At 43.1% G+C, this 13276-nt stretch overlaps 1 protein-coding gene across 2 annotated transcripts in view; it reads right to left on the bottom strand.

The window, feature by feature from the left end:
- Positions 1 to 13276, bottom strand: part of RPN2 (ribophorin II) — a 54138-nt gene that overhangs the window by 22524 nt on the left and 18338 nt on the right. For both annotated transcript variants that reach the window (XM_077251597.1, XM_077251596.1), the window contains exons 5-7: positions 1062 to 1137; positions 354 to 488; positions 73 to 249 (exon numbers count right to left, since the gene is read on the bottom strand). In XM_077251597.1, coding sequence (XP_077107712.1) covers positions 73 to 249; positions 354 to 488; positions 1062 to 1137 — 388 coding nt within the window. The remainder of the gene's footprint in view (positions 1 to 72; positions 250 to 353; positions 489 to 1061; positions 1138 to 13276) is intronic.

Below are 13276 nucleotides of genomic sequence, written 5' to 3'. Positions count from 1 at the left end.
TACAGACTGTACCGTGTTGTAAAATGTACAGACAACTCAGCCAGGGCTTTCAATTCTGGCCAGAATACTTACTTTAAGGAGTGGTTGCTTGTGAGACACAGCAGCAGGTCCATCAGGCACCACAATGAGTGGAAGGTGATAGCGATTGTGGGACAGGGCAGAGGCAGCAAAGGCCACGCTAAAGGCTTCCGAGAGGGAATCAAAGCTCTTCCTGCTGAAGATAGCATTTACCAGCTGGACAATCTGGTCCTGGGAAACCGAAGAGATATTGTTGAGAAACATGTGTTGAAGGTAGCATGCACAAATAGCTAAACAATATTAGATAAAGTACCAACACTTCGAGCTTTTGTTACCTCTTTTAAGGCAGGCTCCACACCAACATGATCGGACAAGCTGTATGTAGCAGCCACAAACAGAGCAGTAGCTTCCAGTCCTTCTTCAAACTGCAGATACTGGCCACCCAGGTCATCCAGGCGCGCCACTAGATCCTATGAATGAAATAAATCAGTGTCAGCTAGCTTCCAAAAGGGAAAAAAGTGGCAACCATTAATTAAGAATCACCATAAATTATAGTTTTAGCTTATTCACTACACAAAAAAAGTTATCCGATGTGTATAAATGTGTTGATAATGCCCTGATAAGTAGATCGCTACGTGCAGCGCGCTGGCTGACCCATTCTGGCAGTCCGCATTACACTTTTCAGCCATTGACAATTGGTTACACCACACAGTGGCACCTGATATTGTATGTCACTGGCCATCAGAAACCAGAAGACTCAAAAGGATTGCTTCTCATAGGCTTTAGATTAAAAAAAAAAAATACACATGGCGCGACTGCAGCTTAATAAAAATGTGTATCGGCAGCTTAAGTCTGTAAAGTGCAATAACAATGAAGCTCAATAAAAGGTTGATATTATAAACAGGGGATAATGGAATTTATTGAAGCATTTATTTTTCCAAAATTATGTACTTTCCACGAGCAAAACTTCAATAAAAATGTACTAGAGCGCAGAACACTATAAAACATTTTTCCACATTCCTCTGATATTATGTTGCCGTTACCTCTATTTCCTCCACAATCCCACGTAGGTCAGCTTGTTGGGACAGCATAGAGGCAGTTAAGAGAGCTTCAATCGTTCTGCAGAAAAACAGACATGGAAATGAGAACTATTAGGAGTAGTGGGCTTCTGAACTGCACCAACTGCACACCATAACAAGTGGGTGGTGAAGTGCAGAATCCAAGCATTACAGCTGCAGGAGAAATGAAAGATTAATGCACAGCCACACTGGTTGAGATATGTACTCAGGAATGAGGGAACCAATGGATCCACCAAGAAACCCCATTTCACCATGAAAAACATGGTACTGCTTCCACAAGAAATGGCCTATACATCATATGGCGTTCACAAGACTCTCTAGCTGCTCTAGAGTAAGGCTGGCCATAACCATTAGGCTATGTTCACACATTGCGTTTTTGCTGCGTTTTTTGTTACATGTAAATTTTAAAGGTGCGCTTTAACCGCTTGCAAAAAGCAGGTTTGCTGAGTTTTTGGTGCGTTTTTATTGCTGCCTTTTGTGCATGTTGATAAAGTTTAGTGCCCCCCCCCCCCCAAAAGCCTGATTTAACTGCCTTAGGTTTTTGCACTAAAAATGAGTCAAAAACAGATACCTGTGTTTTTGCACTTACCCATTGTTTCCTATAGATGAAAAAAAAGGCTGCAAATGCGCTGAAAAAATGCTTAAAGTGACATGCTGCAGTTTTCAAAAATCTAGATTTTGTTTTTCCCAAAATCAGCCAGGAAAATAAAATCAATGTGTATGCATGAGATCTACGAAATATCAGACTTTGCTGGTACTGTATAACGCAGCTTAAAATTTACATACAAGCAGCAAAAATGCAACTTGTGAACATAGCATTAGATAACAGTCAGCTAAATCAATTTCGGCCAACACTCCTAAACACAGGAGTGCTAATGTGTTCTCTATGAGAAAGACAGCAACTGACATCGGCCGGCGGCTTATCTCAGTCTGAAATCAGCCATGTCCGATCAGTATGTCTCCCGACCATCAGTCAGCAAGTACCCCATACACATTAGACCATCGGATGGGTTTATAGGCGTCTTAAGTGCCCAGGATTACTAAAGAAAAGCAAAAACCTCTGCGACCCTGTCTGGCAGTTTAGCTCATCACTGCGCAAGCTGCCGAATAGTGGCTCGCATGCCAGTTCCTGTTAATGGTGTTAAAAGCAATGCCAACTTTGGCTGTTAAATGACTGTGATCCATATAAACATCAGATTTTCTCAACTCCAGCAGATGTAACCAGTTGTGGGGCAGAATAGAAATGCTCTGGCTGCTGCATAAGATAACAACAGTGGTCATTTAATAGCCTGTTTACACCTGCTGACCCTGCTTCAAATGCACGCTTATCAATGTGTAATAGATTGCTCAGAGTGCACAGGCTGCCATTCTTCTCAGCAGCATAAGTCCTGTTTACACAGGGTGTGCTCCAGAGAATGCTTTTTTTTGTACAGCACAAAAAGATCATCTTACCAACAAATGAGTATTTTACACGATCGTCAGCCTATTTAGACTGCAAGATTAATGTGAACCAGGCATTCCTAAGGATGATTGCTTATGATAATCTTGCAGCGTAAATGGACCTTTATCTCTGTACAGAACAAAATGATTAACCTCCAATTGTCAGGAAAGAGTAAGGAGGCCCCCATTCACATTACATGGTCTGCTTCTGCCAATATTGGCAGATTCAGATGACTTATGTAATGTGTATATGACAGGTTGCTAATCAATATTATCTGTATAGTATAGACACTGTTAAAGTTTTCATCTTCTTATATCAGTGACAATACATAGGTGTGTGCGGAAGACAATTACTTTTTTCTGTTTGCTGCAAAAGCATTTTCATGCATATGTGACTTCAACATCACAAAACATTTACTTATTAGAAGGGAAATATGCAACTGTTATGTGGGAAGGATCCCACCCAAAAGGTAAATTGTCCTGATCGATACATGACAGCCTCATTTCCATGACAAATGTACTGGGTTCCCCATGGGAAGCGTAGAGGCAGGAGGGATCAGAAACATTAGCTTGCAAAGAAGCAGAATGACAGTCTTCTCCTGATCCATATACGGAGAGGAAAGCAGCTCGGCCTGTGACAGTTCTCTCTTGTCACCAGGGACTTTTTATCACACTATGAGGTGCATTTAAAACTATCTTGTAAATTGCTTTTTCATTCTTGTTCAGAATTAAACATGTTGTTAGCATTGCCATTTATATGGAGATTTGCTATTTACATTACAGTCTTGAATCACCCTTAAACACAAAGTGACTCAATTCTAGCACTCCATTAATGGGGCGCTCTGCGTATGAGGAAGTGACTATGTAATACAGTGACAAAACCAACTAGTCAGGGCAGACGTGCAGAACTCTGCGGTGAGGTTATTAGGACATTATGTGTCCAAACTAGTAACCCAAGTGCACATTTTTACATCAAATATGACAGCACCCTAACTCCCATTATTTTACTTTGCAATATGGAGCAACATCAATCCTGATGCAAATTATAGCAGATCTACAAATGAAAGACCTGATTATCGCTCAATTTCTATACTAATGGCTTGTGAGAAAAAAAAAGGATAACCGGTCAAAAATACAAACACATTGTGCTCAACCAGACAACGAGATTTTGAACTTTAAAGGACTAATTTTTTTGTTTTATCTAAACCTCTCATTTTAGAAGTCGCCCTTTTTAATTTCAGGATGTCATACTTGTGCATTCTTGGAAAATGTGTTTTTTTTTTTTTATGTCATTTGCCCATCACCTTAAATAATGTAATTTATAGAATAGGTATGGCGATACCCAATATTTGTATATTATTTGCTCCCAATTATGCTGAATAGACAACTACATGGTCCTTCAATGCACCCTGAACTGCCTGCTCATTCATGTATATAGACTGTCCAACAGGATATCCCCATGAAAGAACCACACAGGAATCCCTAATTTCCTTTCCACCTAGTTCCAATCTTCTTTGATAGCAGTATACAAGACGTTCATCATTGTCAGAGCAGGAGCATGGCTGTGTAACAGATGAGTTGTCCTGTGAATGTAGGCACTGGCACAGTGGGCACAAATTGTGATTGGCACAGATACAATCCAAAACCTTGCACAAAACTTTCTACGGGCCACAAAAGAGTGCCCGACTTCATTTTAATATCCTTGGTTTTGAAGTGACATGGCCAGTAATCTCACACAGATGTTATGGCACGGTAACAACATACCTTTGGCAGTAACTTACTATAACTTGGCAATCATGACCAGCATAACTTGCCCTGAAGCATTAATGATTAATTTATACCCATACAGTACACGCATGGCCTGCGTACCCCATGTTAAAGATAGGGTACGCAGGACGCATGCAGACGTAGGCGGAGCTTCAGGGAGGAAGAAGGCTTTCATCCGCAGCCCTGCCGAACGCTAGTCTGAAACTAGCCTAAATACAGACATAAGAATGAGATCTGTCAATTGTATTTTTGTGATAATTTTACATGTCACTTCTGCACAGCACACACAAACCGAGCGCGGAGATTCAAGTGTAAAGGTACCGTCACACTAAACGATATCGCTAGCGATCCGTGACGTTGCAGCGTCCTGGATAGCGATATCGTTGTGTTTGACACGCAGCAGCGATCAGGATCCTGCTGTGATATCGCTGGTCGTTGATTAAAGTTCAGAACTTTATTTGGTCGTCAGATCGCTGTGTATCGTTGTGTTTGACAGCAAAAGCAACGATACCAGCGATGTTTTACAATGGTAACCAGGCTAAATATCGGGTTACTAAGCGCAGGGCTGCGCTTAGTAACCCGATGTTTACCCTGGTTACCATTGTAAAAGTAAAAAAAACAAACAGTACAAACTCACCCTCTGATGTCTGTCACACGTCCCTCGCTGTCCGCTTCCTGCACTGACTGACTGCCGCCCGTAAAGTGAAAGCACAGCACAGCGGTGACGTCACCGCTCTGCTGTTAGGGCCGGCACTCAGTCAGTGCAGGAAGCGGACGCTGGGGGATGCGAAGGTGAGTATGCAGTGTTTGTTTTTTTACATTTTACACTGGTAACCAGGGTAAACATCGGGTTACTAAGCGCGGCCCTGCGCTTAGTAACCCGATGTTTACCCTGGTTACCCAGGGACCTCGGCATCGTTGGTCGCTGGAGAGCTGTCTCTCTGACAGCTCTCCAGCGACCAAACAGCGACGCTGCAGCGATCGGCATCGTTGTCTGTATCGCTGCAGCGTCGCTTAGTGTGATGGTACCTTTATACAATGAGGCTATGTGCACACGTTGCGGAAATTGTTGCGGGTCCGCAGCAGTTTCCCATGAGTTTACAGTACAATGTAAACCTATGGGAAACCGAAAACGCTGTGCCCATGCTGCAGAAAAAAACGCGCGGAAACACAGCGGTTTACATTCCGCAGCATGTCAATTCTTTGTGCAGAATCCACAGCGCTTTTACACCTGCTCCATAATAGAAAACCGCAGATGTAAAACCGCGGTGGAATCCGCACAAAAGCCACGGTAAATCCGCTATAAATCCACAGGAAAAATGCGGTGTTTTTGCCCTGCGGATTTATCAAAACCGCTGTGGAAAAATCCGCAGAGGACCATTCTAAGTGTGCACATAGCCTGATAGGTCCTGGGCAAATAAGACCCAGACAGCGGACGTGTTGACAAACCTAGATTAGTGTACACACAGCGAAAAAGACTGAAGCAGAGAGCTGGGGAAACAGGAGCAATGTGAATTATTTTTTTCTCTTTCTTCAATTGTCAGTTACTTGTGGCATGAATGTTTAGGAGCGTCACACTGTGTGGTGGAGGATTCATAAATATAAGGAGGTGCTGTGAGAACTATCATGCCATGTGGGAGGGCATGGTGAGGACCATCATACTCCTCTTGGCAGTTGTTGTGGAGATGTGTCTGCTCCTGGAGCTCTGTGTGGCATTGACCTGGTCTCTGGTCTGGGCTGCTGTTAACTTGCGATTTCTGAGACTGGTGACTCGGATAAACACAAGATGGGCACAAGCAGGACCTCATCTTCACCTGCCTCTGCTCCCTTGGCTACTTTCACACTAGCGTTTTTTTGCATACGTCACAATGCGTCGTTTTGGGGAAAAACCGCATCCTGCAAAGTCGTCTGCAGGATGCGTTTTTTCCCCATAGACTAACATTAGCGACGCATTGCGACGTATTGACACACGTCGCAACCGTCGTGCGACGGTTGCGTCGTGTTGTGGCGGACCGCCGGCCGCAAAAAACGTTACATGTAACTTTTTTGTGCCAACGGTGTGCCATTTCCGACACCTCCCCGCACCTCACAATGGGGCAGCGGATGCGTGGAAAAACAGCATCTGCTGCCCCCGTTGTGCGGCGATTGCACAGTATGTGTCGGGCCGACGCAGCGCGACGGCCCCGTACCGACGCTAGTGTGAAAGTAGCCTACTCTCACTAACTCACCCCTCCCCCTATCTGACATTCTCTTCCCTTTCCTCTCCTAGTGTGCAACCCCCACTCCACAAACTCACTCACCCTTGCAGAAATCTCAAACATCTCAACTTGCAATCACTCTCTGAGTACCTTCTCCCTCTTACAGACATAACTTCCTTCCATGACACAGATGCTGCTGCCACTTTTTATAACACCACAATAACAGCAACACTCAATTCGGCTGCCCCGCTCATGCATAGCAAAACTCGTACAATCAACAGGCAGCCCTGGCTGACCAAAGAACTGAGACGGGCTTCCAGGATCGCTGAGCGGAGATGGAAGCGATCCCGCTCTGCCGACCACTTCACTGCATACAAGCAGTCCCTCGCCAGCTTCAAGTCCACGCTCACTGCCGCAAAACAAACTTAACTTCTCATCTCTCATATCCTCCCTGTCTCACAACCCTAAACAGCTTTTCAACACTTTCAATTCTCTACTCCATCCCCCTGCACCCCCTCCCTCCCCTCTCATTTCTGCTGAAGACTTTGCCTCTTTCTTTAAACAGAAGATCAATACGATCAGAGAAAGCTTTGGCCCACAGCACCCAATGCCCCTCTTAGCTGCTCAACCCTGCTCCTCCAAAACCAGCTTCTCCACCGTGACAGAAGATCAGCTCTCCACCCTCCTGTCAAGATCACACCTCACCACCTGCATGCTCGACCCGCTCCAATCCCACCTCATCCCTGACCTTTCCATGGTCTTCATCCCAACCCTAACGCACCTCTTCAACCTCTCACTCACAACAGGTGTCTTCCCCCTCATCCTTCAAGCATGCCAAAATCACACCCATCCTCAAAAAGCCCTCGCTCGACCCATCCTCTGTGTCTAGCTATCGCCCAATATCCCTTCAAATTACTGGAGCAACACGTCCATCTTGAACTGTCCTCCCACCTCTCCTCCTGCTCCCTCTTTGATCGGTTACAATCTGGCTTCCGACCCCATCATTCAACTAAAACTGCCCTAACTAAAGTGACCAATGACCTACTAACCGCCAAGAGAAACGACACTACTCTGTCCTCCCTCTCCTGGACCTTCTCCTAAAACTCAACATGGACAAAACAGAATTCATCATCTTTCCCCATCTCACTCTACCCCTCCACCAGACCTATCCATCAATGTCAATGGCTGCTCACTTTCCCCAGTCCCACACGCCCGGTGCCTCGGGGTGATCCTCGACTCTGCCCTCTCTTTCAAGCCACATATCCAAGCCCTTGCCTCCTCCTGCCGCCTCAAAATCAAAAATATTTCCCGGATCCGCGCATTCCTTGACCGCGACACCACAAAAACATTAGTGCATGCCCTTATCTCCCGCCTTGACTACTGCAACCTCCTACTCTCTGGACTCCCCTCTAGCACTCTGGCACCACTCCAATCCATCCTGCACTCTGCTGCCCGACTAATCTACCTGTCTCCCCGCTATTCCCCAGCCTCTCCCCTATGCCAAGCCCTTCACTGGCTTCCTATCACCCAGAGACTCCAGTTCAAAACCCTCACAATGACATACAAAGCCATCCACAACCTATCTCCTCCATACATGCTGACATGGTCTCCCGGTACCTACCTACACGCAACCTCTGATCCTCTCAAGACCTCCTTCTCTACTTCCCTCTCATCTCTTCTTCCCACTACCGAATCCAAGACTTCTCCCGTGCTTCCCCCATACTCTGGAACTCTCTACCCCAACACATCAGACTCTCGCCTACCATAGAAACCTTCAAAAGAACCTGAAGACTCACCTCTTCCGACAAGCCTAAAGCCTGCAGTGATCCTCAACCTACTGAACTGCTGCACAACCAACTCTACCCTCTCCTAGTGTACCCTCACCAATCCCCTGCAGACTGTGAGCCCTCGCGGGCAGGGTCCTCCCTCATTATGTACTTGTGTGCCTTGTTTTTTGCTCATGTTTAATGTATTTGTCTACATTGCCCCGTATTCACATGTAAAGCGCCATGGAATAAATGGCGCTATAAAAATGTATAATAATAATAATGTGTGTGGGAGAGGGGCAATGTGAAGAGAATCATACTGTGTGTGTGGGAGAGGGGCAAAGTGAAGACCATCATACCACGTGTGGAGCTATGAAGGCCCTCATACTGTGCTGTGGGGACATCATACTGTTTGTGGGAGGGGGCTGTAAGGACATCATAATTGTGTGTGTGGGGGCAGAACTGTTGAGGTACAAGGACTGAATAACGAAAGCATATGATTTGTAAAAAACAGAAAATTATATGATTTTGATTAGCTGCTACTAACAAGAATACAGGTTACAATAAGCTCTATCGCAACATTTGTAAGCCGTAGAAGCCAGTCAGACTTATTTCAGCTCAATAGTAAGTGATATAATTATAATTGTTTTCATATAATGATAATTGTTTTCATATAATTATAACTGTATGATAATATTAATATTGAGCAGAATCAATTTCAGCCTATTGCTTCTGCCCTACAGAGTCATGGTCTCATATGGATGGATGGGAAAATTAATTGCCCACCCCTGATTTTTAAGATACGTCATCCATATCAGACAAGTGGGATGGTCCGGTGATTCGTCCATGGCCAAAAACTTCCAAGAGTGCTCACATAGATAGAGTCCATATCCCTGTGAATGAGTTGGTTGCACTTTCAAGGAAATTCTGATGAAAAAGGAAGGAAGTAAGGGCAGAATTTGTTTACGTCAGATAAAAGTTTTTTTAGAGCAGACCCTCCAGATATTTCTGGTGTGCATCATTGGACCCAATAGGTCTATTGACGGGGGGATTGTAAGCGCCTTTCCAGATCAGGGAGTTGGGGTGAGCTGGGGCTAACCATAATTTTTCAATCTCCATCCATTTTCTAAAGGCAGGTTTGGAAGATCACGATGGGATCGTGCGGAGATGCCAAGCCCAATAATAATGAACAAAGTTAGATGCCGCTAGACCTCCCATCTTTTTATCAGCCAACATTATCGACTTTGGAATTCTTTGATGTCTTCCTGACCATATGAAAGTTAAAGTGACTGCTTGAAAAGCACGTAAATCTTTGAGTGGGACCAATATGGGTAAAGTCTCAAAAAGATAGAACATTTTTGGGAGGATAGTCATTTTTATTGCTGAAATGAGTCCAAATAGTGAGAGCAAAACACATAGAAAAAGACATGTTGTAATGGAGATCAACAGGACAATAATACATTTTATTAGAGAAAACTGAGCAAGTATAAACATTGAAAACAATTAAAAGGCAAAAGATGCCCACAATGACCAAGGGAAGAACTAGCCCCACGGAGTAGGATGTTTTTGGCACCTGATAAGGAAAAAAGAAAACCCTCCAAAAGCAATTAATCAAACAGCAATTCTTAACAGGTTATACAGAATTATTTTAGTAGTGGAGAGTCACCACCATAGCTTGTATGTCATATTCCTTAGAGACATAATAAATGACCTCCAACATAAGTAAAAGAGTATTGTCCAGCTGAGGTTTGTGAGAATACTAGAGAATATTTGTTACCAATGATAGTGTAATCCAAAAGCTGCAATAAGCCACATAAAAGGTCATAGTAGACACCAGTACAGATCAGGGTTATCAAAACCAAAGCATTCATAAAGGAGAAGACTCCATACTTAATTGGTTCAGTCAGGTTCAATCAAACCAATCGGTCCTGTCAGTCAAGGTGCCAGAGGTCCGTGGGGCTGTGCAGCCCAACGCGTGTCGCCACACACGGTGGCTTCGTCAGGGGCCCCTGACGAAGCCACCGTGTGTTGCGACACGCGTTGGGCTGCACAGCCCCACGGACCTCTGGCACCTTGACTAAGCCACCGTGTGTGGCGACACGCGTTGGGCTGCACAGCCCCACGGACCTCTGGCACCTTGACTAAGCCACCGTGTGTGGCGTTCAAAGCAACCCTGCATTTCTGCTACATAGAGGTGATCTGTGCTTCACCTCTATGTAGCTGAGGTGATCGAGTTGTGCATGCTTCTAGCCTCCTATGGAGGCTATTGAAGCATGCCAAAATGTAAAAAAAAAAGTGTTTAAAAATATTAAAAAAATAAAAAATAGAGAGTTCAAATCACCCTCCTTTGGCCCCAATCAAAATTAAAAAAAAAAAAAAAAAAAGAAAAAAAAATCAACCCTACACATATTTGGTATCGCTGCGTTCAAAATCTCCCGATCTATCAATAAAAACAAAGGATTAACCTGATCGCTCAATGGCGTAGCAAAAAAAAAAAAAAAAAAATCAAAATGCCAAAATTACGTTTTTTTGGTCGTCGCAACATTGCATTAAAATGCAATAACGGGCGATCAAAAGATCGTATCTGCACCAAAATGGTATCATTAAAAACGTTAGCTCAGCCCGCAAAAAATAAGCCCTCACCCGACCCCAGATCCCGAAAATTGGAGACGCTGCCGTTATCGGAATATTGCACAATTTTTTTTATTTTTTTTTAGCAAACGTTGGAATTTTTTTTTTTACCACTTAGATAAAAGAGAACCTAGACATGTTTGGTGTCTATGAACTTGTAATGACCTGGAGAATCACAATGGCAGGTCAGTTTTAGCATTTAGTGAACCTAGCAAAAAATCCAAACAAAAAACAAGTGTGGGATTGCACTTTTTTTAAATTTCATCGCACTTGGAATTTTTTTCCCGTTTTCTGTTACACGACATGGTAAAACCAATGGTGTCGTTCAAAAGTACAACTCGTCCCGCAAAAAATAAAAAAGTTATGGCTCTGGAAATAAGGGGAGCGAAAAACGAAAAAAGCTCTGGGGGTGAAGGGGTTAATGTTTATGTTTGCTCAGTTTTCTCTAATAAAATTTATACATGGTACTTTATTATTGTCCTGTTGATCTCCATTACAACATGTCTTTTTCTATGTGTTTTGGTCTGTGGTTTTTCATGTTTGGGTAGATCCGAGACGACGCTCTATAGATATATTAGTGGTGATGCCCTCCATTCTTGTATATGTCAAATAGTAAGAGAGGGAGTGATTTCCATTTTGTCAATAAGGAACGCATTTCTGTATATATTGGAGGGAAATTGTTCTTGTATAAAATATGAGGTTGTGAGATTGATTCCTAGGTATTTGAGAGAGGTGGTGCCGCCAGTGGTATTTAAAGTTATTCTGGAGGTGATCTAAATGAGAGTCACTCATTAAGTGGAAGGGCTTCAGTTTTACTTGTATTTGTTCTATACCCCGATAATTGGCCACATTTTCAAAAACAATGAATAGAGGCTAGGGAGTGATGTATGAGACTTCGTGAGTGTTAGGAAGATAGCATCGGCAAAAGGGGATAATTTAAATGCTTTGCCTTTAAACTGGACTCCTTTAATAGCAGCAGCCAAAGGATCAATGCAAAGGACGAAAAGTAGAAGGGAAAGCAGGCAACCCTGTCTGGTCCCGTTTTTAATCTTAATTGGTTTAGAGGAGGTATAAGGAAGATATTTTGTAGCTGAGGGACTAGAGTATAATCCCTCTACAGCTTTTAAAAAATGGGCATTCTATAACATATGTCCCAAGGGCCTTAAGCATAATCGACCAACTGAGGCGATCAAACGCTTTCTCAGCATCTAAACTCAGGAGAAGAGTAGGTTCCCGAGATTTTTTTAACAATTTCTATGAGATCAACTGCTCTTCTGGTGTTGTCACCACCTTGTCTAAAAGGGACAAGTCCCACTTGATATTTGTGGATCAAACCACTGATTGAGATGCAATTGCTAAAATTTTTGTGGATATCTTAACATCTGAATTGAGAAGGGCAATCGGTCTATAGTTTTTACAGTCTAGTATCCTTGCCTGGCTTGGGAATCTGTTATAAATGAGTGAGTCAGGGATCGGGGCTCCCTTTAGGAAAGAATCGAAGAGGGGAATTAATGTAGGGAGAAGTTCATCGTCGACAGTCTTATAGCATAAGTAGGACAGACCATCAGGTCCCGGGGGTCTTCCTATTTGGAAAATTATGGATTACATGCTTAATTTCCTTTTCAGCAATTGCATCATTTAATCATGCTATCACTTCTGAGGAAAGAGAACGTAATTGACAAGAGACCAAGAAAGAACCAACAAGATTACTTCTGGTTAGTGGGTTAGATGGGAGGGAAGAAAGGAGCGAGTAAAGTTGTGAGAAGTCATGAAAAATGTCCGCAATTTCTTTAGGGTTGTGTGTAATTTGATTATTTTTATTACGTGAGGCATGTATGATCTCTAAGTTGTTTAGCTAGTAACATGTGGGGCTTATTGGCTTTCTAATAATATCTTTATTGAGTACAGAGAAGAAGCTTGTCCAACCGTTTCAAAGCTAAGTTTTTTAACGTCTCTAAGTCCTTGAAGGTTTTTTCTGGAAGGGTTAGAGAGTATATTAGCTTCGAGAAGCTTTAATACCAAGTTTTGTGTTTTGTTTTAAATATACGGTATTTATGCTTTTTTGATCTTAAATTGACGTGTGTCAATCAAGATGAACTTCTTCCACCTCTTAGCTTTTCTAAAATGAAAATGGCACAATTTTTGTGTATTTATAGTACCTTTGCTCACGTTGTTGTGAGTTTTACCAGTCTGAAGAAAGGGTTCTGTAACCTTTGTAAAGCAATTTTACTTAATAGATATACAATATCTGAACTTGGTATCAAGTTCGAATTCCTTTAATGAAGAGTTTGGAATTTCCCTAATGAAGAGGAGACAATGCCAGGCAGGAAGTTGTCTTTTAGTCAGTTACTACTTTATCAATATCTGATGGGGAGGG

This window comes from Ranitomeya variabilis, chromosome 4 (genome assembly GCF_051348905.1).
Source record: "Ranitomeya variabilis isolate aRanVar5 chromosome 4, aRanVar5.hap1, whole genome shotgun sequence".
Classification (NCBI taxonomy): Eukaryota; Metazoa; Chordata; class Amphibia; order Anura; family Dendrobatidae; genus Ranitomeya; species Ranitomeya variabilis.
This window is presented reverse-complemented; position numbering and strand designations above follow the sequence as displayed.